Source organism: Myxocyprinus asiaticus, chromosome 30, assembly GCF_019703515.2.
Source record: "Myxocyprinus asiaticus isolate MX2 ecotype Aquarium Trade chromosome 30, UBuf_Myxa_2, whole genome shotgun sequence".
NCBI classification, from domain to species: Eukaryota; Metazoa; Chordata; class Actinopteri; order Cypriniformes; family Catostomidae; genus Myxocyprinus; species Myxocyprinus asiaticus.
Window position 1 is genome coordinate 24,612,700 of NC_059373.1, and position 19,045 is coordinate 24,631,744.

The following is a 19,045-nucleotide window of genomic DNA, read 5'->3' on the forward strand; positions in this document are numbered from 1 at the left end:
GAAATTTTATTTCAACCCGTCCCTCCTTTTCTTAAAAAATTTTTTTAAAAAAAAGCAAAACTCGAGGTTACAGTGAGACATTTACAATGGAAGTGAATGGGGCCAATTTTTGGAGGGTTTAAAGGCAGTGATGTTTAAGTACATAATTTTATAAAAGCACTTACATGAATTCTTCTGTTAAAACTCATGTATTATTTGAGCTGTAGAGTTGTTTATATTGTAATTTTTACAGTAATTTAAGGGTTTTATGGTTTGTTGACATTACATCGTCATGGCAACAAAGCTGTAAAATTGGCTACAACTTTACACAGAAAAGTTTAGTGAGTGATTTTATCACTCTAAAATCATGTTAACATGCATATTGTTTATGTCTTGTGGCTATAATTTTAAAACAGTGAATATTTTAATGTTAAAAAATTGTCTCACATTCACCTCCATTGTAAGTGCCTAACTGCAACCCAAATTTAGCTTTTTAAAGAAAAGGAGGGATGAGTCAAAATACATTTTTGTGGTAATCAATATTATGCCACAAATGCTGTTGATTGAGCTTAACTTGTACTGAACCCGGAATGTTTCTAACCCAGAATTTAACTCAATATATTGTTTGTTTTATTCTCATATCATTGAACAAGGCTGCAGCAATCTGTTTTGCATTGAGTTCGTCAATGTGTCCTGTTCTCACAGTATGCATTCTTGCGTTCCGTCTGCAGTCTTTGTACATGTGCGTGCCCCAGACCGGTGTGTTTGGACCGTCTCACTGTTCAGCGTCATAAACTATGCTTTTTTGACACTTTGAAAGTCACGTCTCAATATTCCTGTATTAACACATTGTAAAAACTGTAAAAAAATAAAATAAATAAATAAATAAATATTAATAATAATATTAATTATAATAATAAAAGCATTTCATGTGGCAACATCTAAGTTTAACAGTTTTATTCCACTCAATGTTATTTACTATGACTGCTTTTCTGTCAGGTAACTTAAATATATGATTCATGTGGCAACATAAAAATTAACTGGTTTTAACAAACTCAAAAATATAATTTAATTTCACTGAACCAACTGCGTACATTAGGCTTCATCAACAAAAGTAAGGGTCAGATAATGAAGCATGCACTGTTTGACTTTTACAGTGCAAGGATGAATTTACATGTCTTTTTAAAATTTATTTATTTATTTATTTATTTTATTTTAAATGTTTGCTTTATTTATGTGTTCACAATGTTAAGTTACTAGTCTCAAAGGGTAGTGAAATGTTCTTGTAAATGCGTTTTCTCCCATTTCTATTTTAAGTGCACTGCACTCTGCACATTTTGTGACTGTCCCCTCTTCTGTTCTTCATTATAGGTTTACTGGTCCAAACCTGCCATCACCCATCATCAGCAGCAAAAACTGGCTGAGGCTCCACCTCACATCCGATGGCAACCACAAACTCAGAGGCTTCAGTGCTCAGTATCAAGGTAAGAGAGGGGAGACACATGACTACTCTAGCTGGGCTGTCTTTGGGCTGGTGCCCTTACTTGTGTATGTTAGAGCAACAAGACATAGAAACAGCGAATCTGCTGCCAAAAAAAAACTGGACTAAAGAGAGATTGAAAAGGAAAATTATAGAGAAAGCAAAAAGGATTGCCATGCTTGCATGAAATCTGTGACCCCTGATCTTTGAGAAAAGCTATTCAAACATCCACTGTAACTTTACCACATTTTGAATTTAAATCCATTCTGATGAACTGTCCTACAATTGTCATGCACCCTGCAGAGAATTCCCCTGTCTGCATCTAGATTTAAAGTAGAGTTAAAATTTGAATCATCTTGGCTAGATGTAAGGCAGTAAAAGGTCACATTTACCTCCAGCACACACACACACACACAATCATACACCAGCACCACTGCTGGCTCCATTGTCATCGCACTCTCAAGTTCAAAGGTTGCCACTCAACAGAGATGAGCAGAAGAACAGGATTAGTCTGCTCAGCTCTATGAAACAAAGACAGAATCTACAGGAATTTCACCTCCTCTGTAAGCAGATCAGAGTGATGGAATGGGATTACAGGGCTCAAGTTTGATAAATTATTTTAGGATATCAGGAAAAGAGAAAGGAGGGCTAAGCTCTTAATGAGATTTTCCACTGACCTGTACCCATTTTCTTTTTAACTCTTTTCCTCTCTCCAACCTTTAGTAAAATGCTCTGGAATGAGCAACGTCTAACGAGCAGACACTCTTAACATAACCACTTAGCTTTTCCTTGCTTATTCTCCCTTGCTGTAGGAGATTAGGTGTAGAGAGAGAGAGGGTGATACTTTTTTAGAGAGAGATAGACTCTGGTTTCACACTGGCTGTGTTCACACAGCAGAGTAATATGGTTTTCAGTACTTCCTTAAGCCTTGTTTATACTTTCTCCTGGCACAGCAATATGTCTTGCATGCACAGCTCTCGACGGTCTGAGGCAGTTAAATTTGACATGCACCGCAGTTGCACTCTTCTCCAAACAACAGACAAAATGCAGAGAAAATATTAGCTTATCCAGCAAGAAATAGTGGCAAAGATGTGCTTTGCTGAACAAAATAGTTTATGTTTGCTGGTCATATGCAGGTAAAAAAAAAAAAAAAAAAAAAAACATTGTTGGACCAGTTGTAGGATATTTACACTGTCTGTCTGTGGCTAAAATCAAGCTCTTTTATTTGTTTACAGGAAAGATACCTGTGTTTTATATTTTATAGCCTAGTCAGGACAAGTTTTAAATGTAATTATTATTAATTTTTACATTTTTATGAACTCCAGTTAAATTAAAGCACACATTAATATACTATATATTGTAGCGCTTCTCATTCAAATACAATGCCAGTTGAACTCTTTTAGTGTTTACTGAACACTTCACAAAGATAGGGCTACTGTTATGGCCGTAACCCATGCCTTTACACTCTATAATCTCACAGCCATCTAGCTATTCTGACACGCTGTGCACAATACACCCCTCTCACTCTCCCGGAGGAAGTATGAACAACAAGAAAAACTCTCTTCCTCCCACATAACACCACCCCCCTCCCATAATGAGGTATAAACACAACATTATTATTTAACTAACGTAATACTGAACATTATGAACCTAGTAATGCAACTGTAATGACATTGCACTGCCCCCCCCCCTTCAAAAAGAAAGACCCTCATCTCTGAGGGGGCAAATAAAGTCTCTCAGGTATACAGGTTGTCGCCTCTGCCTCTTTGGCCTGGGTCAGAGCTTTTATGGAAGTAAAAAACTGGGGCAGGTGCGTAGGGGACAGTCCATGTGGGGTGGCTGCATGTGGGATTTTTTGGGAAGGGACATTTTGGGCCACTGAAGTCTCTGATGTGGGCAGGGGAAAGGCCCCATGATGTCCACCGCTACTCTTTCCATTGGCACTCCTACGGCCTGCTGCTGGAGGTTTGCATGGGATTGGTCAAGAGGGCCCTTATAGGCAGCGCAAGCATCACATCCTCGGCAGAAATCCTCTACATCTCTTCTGTGCTGGCCCCAGTAGAAACCTTGGTGGAGTGACCCTGTACTCCTATGGCAAGCCGCTAGGAATGGTCCTCTTAATGCTTTTGGCACTACCACCTGCCATCTCTCCTCACCAGTAGCAGGCTCCTTCCATGCCCTTTGGAGCACTTCATCACTCAGTTGCAGTGTGTCAAATTTGGACCACAATCCTTTAGTAGCTGGGGAGCATCCTGCAACGTCCCCCCAGTTGGGCCTTTGTTGAAGCACCTTTGGCACCAATTACAGCCTCAAGTCTTTTTGAGTATGCTACAAGCTTGGCACACCTATTTTTGGGCAGTTTCTCACATACTTCTTTGCAGGACCTCTCAAGCTCCATCAGATTGGATGGGGAGCATCAGCGCACAGCCATTTTCAGATCTCTCCAGAGATGTTCAATCGGGTTCAAGTCTGGGCTCTGGCTGGGCCACTCAAGGACATTCACAGAGTTGTCCCAGAGCCACTCCTTTGTTATCTTGGCTGTGTGCTTAGGGTTGTTGTCCTGTTGGAAGATGAACCTTCGCCCCAGTCTGAGGTCCAGAGCACTCTGGAGCAGGTTTTCATCAAGGATGTCTCTGTACATTGCTGCATTCATCTATCCCCTGATCCTGACTAGTCTCCCAGTTCCTGCTGCTGAAAAACATCCCCACAGCATGATGCTGCCACTACCATACTTCACTGTAGGGATGGTATTGGCCAGGTGATGAGCGGTGCCTGGTTTCCTCCAGACATGACACTTGCCATTCAGGTCAAAGAGTTCAATCTTTGTTTCTCATGGTCTGACAGTCCTTCAGGTGCCTTTTGGCAAACTCCAGGCGGGCTGTCATGTGCCTTTTACTGAGGAGTGGCTTCCGTCTGGCCACTCTACCATACAGGCCTGATTGGTGGAGTGCTGCAGAGATGGTTGTTCTTCTGGAAGGTTCTCCTCTCTCCACAGAGAAATGCTGGAGCTCTGTCAGAGTGACCATCGGGATCTTGGTCACCTCCCTGACTAAGGCCCTTCTCCCCCGATCTCTCAGTTTGGCCAGGCGGCCAGCTCTAGGAAGAGTCCTGGTGGTTCCAAACTTCTTCCATTTATGGATGATGGAGGCCACTGTGCTCATTGGGACCTTCAATGCTACAGAAATTTTTCTGTACCCTTCCCCAGATCTGTGCCTCGATACAAGCCTGTTTCGGAGGTCTACAGACAATTCCTTGGACTTCATGGCTTGGTTTTTGTTCTGACGTGCACTGTTAACTGTGGGACCTTATATAGACAGGTGTGTGCCTTTCCAAATCATGTCCAATCAACTGAATTTACCACAGGTGGACTCCAATCAAGTTGTAGAAACATCTCAAGGATGATCAGTGGAAACAGGATGCACCTGAGCTCAATTTTGAGTGTCATGGCAAAGGCTGTGAATACTTATGTACATGTGATTTTTTTTTTGTTTTTAATACATTTGCAAAGATTTCAAACAAACTTCTTTCACGTTGACATTATGGGGTATTGTTTGTAGAATTTTGAGGAAAATAATGAATTTAATCCATTTTGGAATAAGGCTGTAACATAACAAAATGTGGAAAAACTGAAGCGCTGTGAATACTTTCCGGATGCACTGTATGATTGAAGCTCTTCCAGCCATCATGCCACTTGACCTTCGGGTTCTCTGAAGGACATCAGCCATTGAAGTGCAGCGTGGTCTGTTCTTATTTTGAATGTCTCCCCACACAGGTAGTATTTAAAGTGTCTCAAGGCCATCACTACTGTGAGGAGCTCCCATCTAGTGACACAGTAGCGCCGCTCACTCTTACCGAGCACCCTGCTGAAGTAAGCCATGACTTTCTCTCCATCTGGCCCTTCTTGTTTCTACTGCCCCCATGCCAACATTGCTAGCATCCATGTCTAGGGCAAGGCAGAGCAGTGTTAAGGGGAACAAGGACAGGGCTCTCAATCAATGCTCATTTGATGGTGTTGAATGCTTTCTGGCAGTCCTCAGACCAATCGAAGGTACAGTCTTTCTGCTGGAGGCGGAAGAGCGGTACTCCTATACAAGAGAACGCTTTCACAAATCTCCTATAATAGGAGGTTAGCCCCAGAAAACATTTCAGTTGCCTCTGGTCAGTGGGGGTCAGCCAGTCTCTGATGGCACATATCTTCTCCTCTAAGGTGCCAATGCCTTCACCCCCTAATTTGTGGCCCAGAAACTCCACCTCACGTCTCATAAAGTGGCATTTATCAGGGTGCAACTTCAGGCCGGCTGGCGCCACCCTCTCCAACACTTGCCGCAGGGCTTCGAGGGCTGCCTTGAACGAACCACCGTGGATCAAAAGGTCATCTAAGTACACAATGCACTCCTGACGGGGAACTCCACTCAGCACCTTGTCCATGAGCCTCTAAAATGTTGCAGGGGCATTGCAAAGGCCGAAGGGGAGAACTTTAAACTGCCAGAGACCCTTGTTTGTGCAGAATTCATCTTTGGAGCAGACTCTGGTGATAGTGACACTTGCCAGTAGCCACTTCGAAGGTCAAGGGTGGAGAACCAGGATGAGCCGGACACAAAGTCGAGTGACTCATCTATTCTAGGTAGGGGATATGAGTCTTTTTTGTTACTTTATTTAGCGACCAGTAATCTACACAGAACTGCAATCTGGAACTTTTCTTCCAGGGCACTTTGACAACTGCCGAGGCCCAAGGGCTATCAGACGGCTCAATTATACCTGCCTTCAACATTAACTCTAGCTCTTGGCCTGCCGCCTCCTGTCATGCAAGGGGAAGGCATCGTGGTTGTACTCTGATGGGGCGGGCGTCTCCGGTATTGATAAAATGCTGCACAAGATGGGTGAGGCCTACCTCATTATCATTAAAAGCAAAAATGTCTTTGAAATCTGACATGACCTGCCATAAGTCATCCTGCTGATGTTGGTTCAGCCCATCACTGTTTTTTTTCCAGATGTCTCTTACTGCCGAAACCTGTTCCAAATCCTGCTCACTGAGTTGTATGGGGCTTTGGGCAGGGCCAACCTGGGGTAGCATGTGTTGTGAATTTGAAAAGCAAGTTGGGTCGAGCTGCTGATGGGGGGTTGCTGGATGGGTCATCAGATGAGAGGGGCCAGTATCGGCATCAGTAGTATGATGCGTGTTCAGCGGGAGGTTGTTGTGGGACACAGGCATGGCGTGCAGAGGAAGACTATGGTCTGAGGAAACAGCAGCAGGGGCGTGATTTGAGGTCTCCGTAGCATACACAGATATGGGCGAGGGGCCTGGGCATGGGGAGGGCGGGGTCATTTGCACAGAGCATCCGTCAGGAAGAGCAAGTAAGTCTCTGCTTAAGTCTACTATACAACCTATAGCCTTCAGGAAGTCTAAGCCAAGTATGCAGGGGTCTTGCACTTCAGCCACTCATGTATGGAACGACACAGACAGGCCTCCGACGTTGAACAGAAAGGACCCCTTTCCTTTTATTTGGGCGAAATCACCAGTCACAGTTTTTAGTCGAGCTGATGTCGGTTCTACTGCAGTCCCCACTGGGACCAAATCAGGCCACACCAAAGTCGCATTTGATCCTGTGTCGACCAGGGCTGTACATGCAACTCCCTCCACTAAAATTGGTATGTGGCAGAAATTTCTGACATAAGTCCACCCCACTGTCATTACTGTCTCTATAGGGGCTGCTATAGCACATTCCTCCACCCACCGTTCCTCATCTCGAGGTGTGGGTGTACCCTGGGGAGTATCATCACAGGCCCGTGTCCTCCCATCTACATGGGCCCTTGGGCGTTTCCCTGTATGCCACTGAACCTGGGACATTGTCTAATCAGGTGGCCTGGTTGGCCACACCCCCAGCAGCTTAGGAGCCAATGACGTGTGCGAAGTTCTGTCATTGTGCTGCCCTGCTGCAGTGCTGCTGCATGTGTGGTGTTATCTCGTCGTATAGACTCTCTGGTGGGTGCGTCAGTCATAATTGCAGTTTGCACCATTGGTGAAATGACATCCTGTTCCATTCCATTTCCTTCTATCTCTCTTTCCACAGCGAGCTCCAATGCCTCACTTAAAGTATTAGGGTGAGCCAGCTGCATTTGAATACGTAGTTCTTTTGGGCTAAGGGCTTGGATAAATCGGTCTCTAGCTAGCTCATTCTGGACTGTGGGTAGCATGTCAGCATAGGCACATTTGCATAGGCTTTGAATGTCATTAGCCAAAACTCTTAAGGGCTCTCCATGTTGTCTGCACCTGTTATTAAACTCTGTCCTTAAAAGGACAGGCTGATAACATTGTCCAAATCGTCTCTGAAGAACCCCAACTAATGCTACATAATCATTTCTCTCCTCAGGGCTCAACAGTATCAGGCAGGCAGCTGCATCATCAGAGAGGCGCAGAGCTAACTGTAAAGCTTTATGTCTTTCAGTCCAACCAGCAGCATCAGCTAGCAGTTCAATCAAATCAGCTAGCTTTAAAAGCACCCCAATCTGTCTTACCGGAGTACTTCAGTGTTTTGATAGCGAGCATTTGATCTGAATCTCCAGCGTATCCACTCCGCATATGGGCGCCGCCATGTTTGTTAACATCACGTGTCCCTGCATCATTGCATGAAGGCACCGTGATGGGGTATGTGTGCACTGTCATGTCGGCGTGAAAACTGTGCTGTGCGATCTCACCGTGTGGGAATAAGGGCAGAGCAAATCCGGCTTCGGCAGCTTGAAGCATGGCAGCTTCCCATTCAAATACAATGCCAGTTGAACTCTTTTAGTGTTTATTGAACACTTCACAAAGATAGGGCTACTGTTATGGCCGTAACCCATGCCTTTACACTCTTTAATCTCACAGCTGTCTAGCTATTCTGACACGCTGCACACAACACACCTCTCTCACTCTCACAGAGGAAGTATGAACAACAAGAAGAACTCACTTCCTCCCACATAACTCCACCCCCCTCCCATAATGAGGTCTAAACACAACATTATTATTTAACTAACGTAATACGGAACATTATGAACTTAGTAATGTAACTGTAATGATATTACAATATATATTGTTCGCTGTCTAATGAAAAACACATATCTCCCAAAAAAATTTTTTTTTTCAAGAGCATGGAAAAACTCTTTTTCTCATAAACAATCTTACAAAATGAATCGAAAATAACATGATTAGTCACATTTAGCACCATAAATAGAATTCTATCATTACACATCTATTTGTGAACTGTTCGATATTTTAATTGGACCTACATGGATTTTTGTTAGCGGACGTGGACATACATGGTTTTCTTATCATGGGTTCCAATGGCGCTTTTTCAGTTACAGACTCAAGCCTAACTGTTTGTGTTCCCAAAACTCAGTTGGTAGTTTATCCATTGCTAGAGAATTGATTTTTGGATATAATCTGAGAATTCACTTACTACTTTAGATCGAAAACAGTTTTATGACTAGGGTTTTTAGTCCGGTTGTTGCGTGGACAGTTCAGTTTCGAGATGCGTTTTCCAGGTCCAACACATAAACTGCCTGTCAGAATTAGCTTTCACACACGGTTTTGCGAAGATGGAAATCTGGCAATACTCTAATTTTTATAGCCACCTGACATTGTGCGTGCATGAATGGATTTGGTTGTCAGGGAAATCACTAAGCCAGCACGATGTAGGCTTCTCTACACTTCAGCAGGACAGCTGAGGTAAATTAGTTGATGCTCTTCAAAACACAAGGGCGGGACATACATGGTTTTGATGGACACTTCTCAAGGCCAATGGAGATACTTGTTAAACAGATAGCTTGATCAAATGTCTTTTCATTGGCCATTTTGATGTGTGTATATATATATATATATATATATATATATATATATATACACGTATATATACATATATATAATTCATCCAAATAATACAAAAAATATTCGGAAGACTGATCATCCAATGAGCACAGGTATAAAGTGATATTTTATATAAACATACCTAAAATTACAAACAATGATGAGTCTGTGAATCCAATATTGCTACAATGTAAATCTTATGAATGAAAATGTGCAAGGTGTGATTTCAAGTTCATCGGATGGCCGCGGTCTCGACTCCATTTCAGTCTCAGTTAATTGTGCACATCTCAGAAATCTATTCTTGTCAAGAGTAACATTAACTAAGATACTATATCATACACATTTTCCACTTCTTAAAATGTGTTAACACATTAACACCAACTGTTGCACAAAATTCACACGTAAGGATTCATAAACCAACCTGAGCGCGATGTTGAATTCCTAACGTGATGATTTTATGGCGGAGCTCATCAGCCCGTCTCTTAAAGCTGACTGCATTTATATCCACATCACCAATTAAGGGAATTGCTTGGTTTAGCCTTTATTCCAAAACAATTTAAATGCTCCATAGAGGTTTAAATACTTGTAAATCTATTCAGAATATTTCTGCACATGGAGGATTGCAGAGAAAACAAAACATGCAAAATTTTCCCACTTTTCTCTTCTAGAAATGAATAGAGGCTCACTCTTGCAATTTATTCCACTGCATTTCACTAATTCTGCACATGGAATTTAACTAAATAAAAATGTCCTCCACATTATGTTATAATATGTGCACACAAAATAAGCCTTGAGTGTAGCCTATCATAAAACGTTATGATATAAATTTACGGTGCTTTCACCTGTTTGAAGGCTTAATTAATGTTTTGTTTTTTTCATTTATTTTAATGTTTGTATTTGTATTTAATTGCATTAATTAATAATAATAATAATAATAATAATAATAATAATTAAACAGGCCTATTCGAGGCATATTTTATATTTATATACAGAAACTATAAATTTAAGAGAGTTACATTTTAAAATGAGTTTGAGACACTTCCGGTTTAAGCCACGCCCACATCCGGTTCTATCCAAATACAGAGACGGATACAGATAATATTGTCATAGTAACGGATACAAATACAGATACAAATAATGGCTTCGCTGCACACCCCTAATATATATATATATATATATATATATATATATATATATATATATATATATATATATATATATATATATATATATATATATATATATATATATTACACAGTATAACATAAACAAGAGCTGTTGACTTACTAGAACACATCTTGCGATGTCAGGACTACCAGGCAAGTTCAAAGCCATTGAGACAATTTAACAGAACTATTGGCTGCCTGTGTGTGTGTGTACAATAATGCATTGGTATTATATGTGTCACTTTTTCAATAAACATGCAGAGCTTTGTTCATGTTCAATAGGCTTTTTGCTAAAGAATGACAGCTTCTTTGAAAGACTGTAATTGTAATTACAGTGTGGCTCATGATTTTAAATGCCTAGCGAGCATCTGGCCTTATTATTTATTTATTTATTATTTTTTTCAGCCTTTCCTTATCTTTCCTGCTCTCAAATAAACATGGTATAATTCTTTTGACTTACAGTGAAGAAAATGACAGAACTGAAGTCCAGAGGGGTGAAGATGCTGCCAAGTAAAGACAACCACAGCAAGATATCAGTTTGTAAGTCAACCTTTTGATACCGATTACCTTCCACATTGGCCACAGCAGCTACAGTTAGTGGACAAGTAGGGAATGTCCCTGAATGAACATCTGGTTGTCATGCTACAACATTCCTATCCATCAATCTTAACCCTAACTTGAGGATGGCGAGAATGACCAAAACCGTATATTGTGGTATAAGTAATTTTATATTAATGGTAACTGTATATATCACATTTGCTGTATATTAAATAAAACAGGACTTGAAGTATATGTTTTGTCTGTCCTCTGTAATATCTGTTATTTATATATACTCCTAAAATCAGAGAGCTATGATTGGTTGGTCTAAGTCTTGCTCAAAGAACATGTTCTACTTATACAAAAGTAGTTACAGTACAATAAGCATATGTGGACAGTGTGCAATACACACTAGACTCTAAACTATGGATTGACTAAAATAAATTATCATTTTTAAGCCTTCAGCATTTCTTCCTTTTTAAGATGAATTTTCAGTGTTTACGCATTGTCAAAGTGCAAATCCCATTTTCCACGAATGGATGAAAGCAGTACCACACTTGCTGTGTGTCCTTGCGTTTAGCATAAAAGCACAACCTTGACCATTAACATTATCTTTATTCTACACCATGCCAAATGGAGACAAATGGAGCTATTTTTTCTCCCTAAGGCAAGCGGGGAGGGAAAATAAGTTACCGTTTTCATTGTCAGTAAACAGAGAAAGAAAAGGCTTATCGAGGGCTGGGGTAATTGTACTGTGCTGAGAGTCTCCTCCAGCCTGCTTTCTTCTGTTATGCTGTGAAACACAGTCTTTATTTACATTGCAATTACCTCTGCATCATTGTGAGAAAATGTCAGCCTGCCTGTGTGAGCATGTGCCATTGAGAGTGCCATCAGGGATCCCAGTGCCGTCACCATGGCTAGCAGTGTCTCCACGGCAGCACTGACAAGCTTGGCCTTTTGTCCTGAATCAGTATGCATGAGAATCGGCACCCAGGCGCACTTTGGCCAATCAACATGTGTCATTTCAGGGTTTTTCCAGCACTGTCGTCTTCTACCTCATATGATACCTATTGCAGAAATCGAAGCTGCGGCCATCCTCCTTGACCCTGCATGTCAGTTTCGCTTCCTGCTGGGCTGGATGACTTCAGCTTGTCTGGCCTATTGTGTGTTTTTATGCCAAGGGAAATTGTGTGCTCACATAATGATGACTCAAAATATCATGACATTCTTGGGAGAACCGATTGATTCCTTTGCTCACTGAATAAAGCTCCTGGGCAGGCTGTGGACATTCTAATATATTCATAGATATGTTATATGGCCAAACATATATGGATACCCCAATATATCACACCCATATGTGCTTCTTGAAGATTTATTTTAAAACCATGGATATTCATAGGCAGTTGGTCCTCCCTTTGCTGCTATAAAGCTCCCACTTTACTGGATAAGCTTTCAACTAGTTGTTTGAACATGGCTGGAGAAATTTGCTCACTTTCATTCATGGGCATCAGTGAGGTCATGCAGTGATATAGAGCGATGGGATCTGGCTCGCAGTTGCCGTTCCAATTTTTCCCAAGGGTGTTCAATGGGCTTTAAGTTTGAGCTTTGTGCAGCCCAGTCATGTTCTTCCACACTCAGACTCCTTTAGCCATGTCTTTTTGGACCCTGCTTTGTGCACAGGGGCATGGTCATGCTGGATAGAGAGGAAAATTACACCACATTCTACTGAAAATGTTTGTAAAGGTGCCATCACTAGACTTTGAGCATGCAAAATTATACCACAACAAAACCTTGCAGATTTGAAGTTTGTATTATTTATATTGAGCCAAGAGGTCAATCTTTTACATTTAGATTGTCTGATGGTCAAACATCTTTTCGCTGTATAAATTTGCCAGTTCAGAGTTGACCAAATGCAGCAGAAGGCAAAATTAATTTTTCATGAATGTGAATAGAAGAGAATGACCGCACCTTAAGGATTTTGCATAGCTTAATGTTTGATTTTGGGGGTCTGCTAGTAATGGGTGTGGTTGAAATAGTCAAACTTGTTAATAATAAGGTTGAGCCATTCAAAATACAAAGAAAAGTTACTAATATGTCAACGTGTTTCGACCTTATTTGTTTTGCAGTATCGCAGATGGGGGTGGCACAAGGACACAACATGTGTCCAGACCCAGGAATCCCAGAGAGGGGCAAAAGAAAAGGCTCAGATTACAGGTGAGAAATGAGTTTATGGATTACATATTAACATAGTTCAGTGAGAGAACACGCAGGAGAGGAGAAAGTGGAGTGCAGTTAATTTAGTGTTTCTTATGCCAGGATGATGAATAGCAAGAGATGCAGGAGGTAGGCACCTGTTTAATTTCTCATTGGCCTTTTAATTCTCCGGGCTCAGGGAGTATATTTGATCAGCATAAACATGGGCTGTGGGATCCCAAAGGTCACAGCGAGAAGGTAAGCAGAGAGAAAGAGAAAGAGAGGGGGAAAGAGTGAGAGACACAGGAAAGAAAGAGGGGAGGGTCATTCCTGTTATTCAGTATCTTCTGAGCTCTGTAATAAAATGCTAAAGTTAGCCATCGCTCAGTGAGGGATTTCCAGTTAGTTTAGATTAGGGCGAATTGTTATTATCATAAAGATTTTGTTATTTTTGTCAAAGATGATGGAATGATTTACAGTGAGACAAACAAACTAGCACCACAAAAATATCAGCATCCTCCTGCAGGGTGAGTGGCACCACCCCAGAGGATTCTAACACAGACAAATGGGGACGATCCATTTTACACTCACTAGCTCTCAGGGCAATAGCAGCGGGGAAGTGAAAGACAATCAAAACTTTTTATGCTCTTAGCTCTGGCTACTCCTTTATTTGCTGCAAGGTAATGGAAGAGACAATGTATTGCATCCGGAACCGCATAGCACAGTTACCGAAAGACTGTCCATTACCACAATCAGATTGGACCTTTGCTCATGGGTGAAGAGTGGGGGTATTTATGCTGACATGCTATTTGATTCAACCATGAGCAAATACCGGCAAAATAACTGCTGTGATAAGGGCGAGGTGTCTGGCATCAGTACTTTACACAGTAGGCAAAGAATCCAGGAAAACAACATAGAGGTAGCAATGGAAATGTAAGGAAAATATTCTGCTTCCTTGTCTCTCTTTTCCAAAGCAGATAGATAAACAGAATTAATAGGTTACTATGGCTCTAAAGTGTATTTGGACTCTTAAAAGGATAATTCTTGGTTCAATACAAGTTAACCTCAATCAATAGCATTTGTAGCATAGCATTGATTACTATAAAATTACTTTTGACTTGTCCCCCCTTTTTTTAAAAAACAAATAAAATACTGACAATGGAAGAGAATGGGGCCAATCTGGAAACGTTAATACTTAAGGTTTCAAAATTATAGCCACAAGACGTAAACAAAATCCATAGTAACACGATTTTAGTGTGATACAATGGCTTACTAACCTTTTCTGTGTAAAGTATCCATTTTTTGTACTTTGTTGCCATAACAACATTACCCTGTGAACCCTGTAATGCTGGTAACAACAATTTAAACAGTTTTACAGCCTACACACTAGTTTTAAAAGAAGAATTAATGTAAATGCTTTTATAAAATTATACGCTTCACATTTTTGTTTAAGGAAATACAGTTATATAAGACCAGTGTGTTACAGTGATGACCAGAATTCAAAGTTGAGTATTTTTAATTTTTTTTTTTATTCACCCATTTTGGAATGCCCCATTCCCAGTGCGCTTTTAAGTCCTTGTGGTCGCGTAGTGATTCGCCTCAATCCGGGTGGCGGAGGATGAATCCCAGTTGCCTCCACGTCTGAGACCATCAACTCGAGCATCTTATCACATGGCTTGTTGAGCGCATTGCCACGGAGACATAGTGTGTGTGGAGGCTTCACGCCATCCACTGCGGCATCCACGCTCAACTCACCACGCACCCCACCGACAACGTACCACATTATAGCGACCACGAGGAGGTTACCCCATGTGACTCTACCCTCTCTAGCAACCGAGCCAATTTGGTTGCTTAGGACACCTGGCTGGAGTCACTCAGCACATTTCCAAAGGCAAAAGACAGAAACAGAAAATGATTTGAGGATCTAACCTCAAACAACTTAGATTACAGAAACAACAATAACTGTAGGCATATGCAAATTAATTGACATCATCTCTTATGTGTACATAGATCTGATATGTGAACAGTAACAACAATTCTAGAAATCTTACAAACATGACATTCTGTTTAACTATGTGGTTGCAATCATTCAAAATATTATATTTTTAAAACACTAAGTCAAGTTGGTAAGCAGAAATGGGTCAGAGGTGAGTATTCTCTTTAGATAAACTGGCATCCAGTTCCTTTGACTTAGGGTGTACTCACACTAGGCAGTCTGTACTATGCACATTTGACCCCCAAAGTCCAGTCCGTTTGACTAGTTTTACTAGTGCTGAACCGTGCCTTGGCCCACTTGAAGAGGTGGGCTCAGGCACGGTTCAGTTGGCTCAGGCACGGTACGCATCTAGTGTGATCACTAACCGTGACCGAGCCCGGAACTCGAAACATGACATCAATGATGTGACTAGGCAAAGGGATCACTTTGGTCTACGGCATAGTTGCAGTGTTTACTGGAAATTTGGGCAGATGAGAGTATACAGAAACAACTGGATACAACACACAAGAACCCACAAGAACTACGATATATTTGGTAAAATTCACGACTATCTTCGTTTTCGTGAATACCAAAGAACCATTGAGCAATGACGTGACAAGCTGAAAAACTGCGGGTTCAGTGTTTGAAGGTATGGAATGCACTCTGTAAATTTGGCAGCTCGTCGGACAAATAGGATAAATTCCAGAGGTATGATGCTTTTGACAGTTAGGCATGTGAGAGGGCCGTGTGTCACCACACCCCAAACGATTCAAAATAAGCCACAAAGTAAGTGACGTTACAATGATGGATGCCATTGTGCTCTGCGAGAGTGCTTTTCTTGCTGTTTTCTTTAAAACAAAAAGTTGCATCGTAATGACGTAAGCGTACTCAGGCCCAGAACGTTAGTGCAATGTGAGTGCAGGCCAGTGGGGGAGTGGGGAGGGGGGGCAATCATGCTTAGGCACAGTACAAGGCAACCGGGCCAAGTGTGAGTACGCCCTAAGTCACATGATTCTCAAAACTACAAACAATCCCTCCAATGACATCATTAGACAGAACACAACATAGGCTATCTTTTCTCTCAAGGTTGAGACACACTCACTGGGACTCATGTCTTATCCAGACTCATGTTCTCCGGGAGCCGGGCTAAATGAGAAAGCATGTTAACTACATTCCTGACATTGGCCAGACCCTCAGTCACTCCTCAGAGGTCAAATACACAAATGACCTATATATAATATATATATATATTTGTATATATATATATATATATATATATATATATATATATATATATATATATATATATATATATATATACTGTAACAGAAGGTGAATGGAGAGAAAATTGAACTTCATGGAGTCTATAGACAATGCTTGAGAACCATCGATACTTCATTTAGTATACCTCGATTTGCAATCGGGTTACTCAAATGATATTAAAGTGATATCAGCACTTTCAGCGAAAGATTGGAGATGTACTTGCATTTCCTTGCATTGCTTTGGTTCTTTGGCTTTTTGTAGAAATTTCTGGTTGTTCTGTCGATGTTTTGGACCTCTGTTAAGATCGTGGATTGGAATGATGAAGCAGGGCTTTGAAGCAAGCCCTCCCGCAAGGGAGACTCGCGACTTCCCATCACATGTGTGAGTCATAGTGCAGGGAAGATCTTCCTCAGAACTTTACATTCCGAACTGTCCTGAAATCTACATTGTGCGGATCTTGGGCAGAGGGGCGCCGAAGCGAAGCCAGCTGAAAAAGGGCTAAGAGCCATAAGGGAAGAGAACAAGCAAAGTTCATCCTGGGAGGAGAGGTTTTGTTGAGCTGAGGTTGGCCACACCCCAAAGGTGTCTTGAGCCAATCAGAAGTGTCTTTTGCTGGGTCATATGGTCGTTTCTGTCCTCCCCTCAAGATAATTAATTTATGACCCATTGTGTGAAGATTTCTGTTCCCCGCTCAAAAAGTTAACATTTTAATCATGAATTTCATAGGAAAATATATAACTGCAAATAACTTCACAGCATCATTCTGGAAATTAACTATGGACCTCATAGATACCAAACATGAAGGTAATAATAATAATAATTGCAATGGTAAATAACATGCATGATAAGCGGTTAAAAGAGTGATACAAATAAATCATATGATTAAAGCAAGGATAACATTACATGAGGTAGTCTGACAATCTCAAAGGTAGATATAAATATGAGAAAGACAAAAACAACATTGGTTCCATGTATTTAAAAGGGTAAAATATTAGTAAACCCTGTCTTGAAATTTCAAGATATCAGATCTTGCTCTGTTGAGTGTAACTTCAAGAAGGAGGGGGGACTGCATAGAGAGTCAAAAGTTTGGTGTCTATGTGGAAAAGTTCATAAGGTCATACTGAGTCTGCCCTATGTCACTGTCCTGTGGGGTGCAGGGCCTCCTTGACCAATGGACCTTTTGTTTTAAATCATGTGGTTTTGCTATTTTAGCTGAATGGTAAAATCAAAAAATCAAAATCAAAAATAAAAAATCAAAAAATCTAATCAAATCAAATCCCTTTATTGTCACTCAACCATATACACAAGTGCAACAGTGGGTGAAAGTCTTGGGTGCAGTTCCGAGCAACATAGCAGTCATTTACATCAATATAAATCAGATTTACACAATTTAATAATATACAATGTACAGTATACAATACACACAAAATAGAATATGCATACACATGATATAGAATACACAGTATACAATAAAAATAGTATATATAAAATATACAGTAGGTTGTATGTGCTGTATTGACATTCAGGCTGTCGGTTGATAGTCAGTTGCCAGTGTGTTGTTAAGAGAGAATGAAATTTATGACAGTCCAATATAAGATTAATAAATTGCAGTGCTGATGTATATTGATCGTGAGAGATCAAGAGTTCAAAAGTCTGATTGCTTGGGGTAAGAAGCTGTCATGAAGTCAGCTGGTGCGGGTCCTGATGCTGCAATACCTCCTGCCTGATGGTAGCAGTGAGAGCAGCCCATGGCTCAGGTGGTAATGACCGCTGTGAATTCCCTCGGTTGCCAGAATGGTCGACACAGAAGCATGAGAAATTCCAGATCAGGAGAGCAGAAAGACTTGATAGAATGTACGTTCCTCTGATCACACCAGGATTTGTTGATCATAAAACTTACACCACCTCCTCTGCTTTTACCTGAGAGGTCTGTCGCTCTATCTGCTAGGTGCACGGAGGACCCCATGGGTTCGATGGCTGAGTCTGGAATCTCCGCAGACATCCAAGTTTCTGTAAGGCAGATAATGCAGCAGTCCATCGTCTCTCATTGGAAAGAGATCCATGCTCTCAGCTCGCAGAGCTTGTTGTCCAGAGACTGAACATTTGCCAGTAGAATACTGGGTACCGGGGGTCGATTTGCACGACGTCTTAATTTGAAGAGAACGTCGGCTCTCCTTCCCCTTTTCTGGCTGCGTTTCCTCGGCCAGGCTGCTCAGACAAAGGGCTCCGCTGGCGTGTTTGTAAACAGCAGGTCGGCATTGAGGTATTTAAAGTCTGGTTTCCGGTGTGCTATTGCAGAACCAACGTCCAAAATTGTTTGTCTATCATAGACAATAAGGCAGACAACATCCAAGACAAAAAACATAAGAATTGTAGACAAAACAAACAAAAAACTGCAACATTGGGTCGGAGCTCGCAACGCAGCAGCCATACTCAGCGCCATCTTGAGTCCACCAAGATGTGGTTAGTCTCCTGACTAACCATATGGCATTTGTTAATTATCTCAAATCAACAACCTAAAAGTAGCTTCAGTCTCCCAAAAGGGGACTCCCCAAGTGGAGTGTGATCTTTCTGACAGTTCTTTTGCTTAGTAATGCAGGATGGAACTG

General features: G+C 41.2%; 1 protein-coding gene across 1 annotated transcript in view; it reads left to right on the forward strand.

Moving 5' to 3' along the window:
• LOC127420803 (CUB and sushi domain-containing protein 2-like) overlaps window positions 1–19,045 on the forward strand; it is a 491,575-nt gene that overhangs the window by 234,710 nt on the left and 237,820 nt on the right. The window contains exons 6-8 of the mRNA XM_051663350.1: window positions 1,351–1,463; window positions 10,931–11,008; window positions 13,132–13,219. Of these exons, the coding sequence (XP_051519310.1) occupies window positions 1,351–1,463; window positions 10,931–11,008; window positions 13,132–13,219 (279 nt within the window). The remainder of the gene's footprint in view (window positions 1–1,350; window positions 1,464–10,930; window positions 11,009–13,131; window positions 13,220–19,045) is intronic.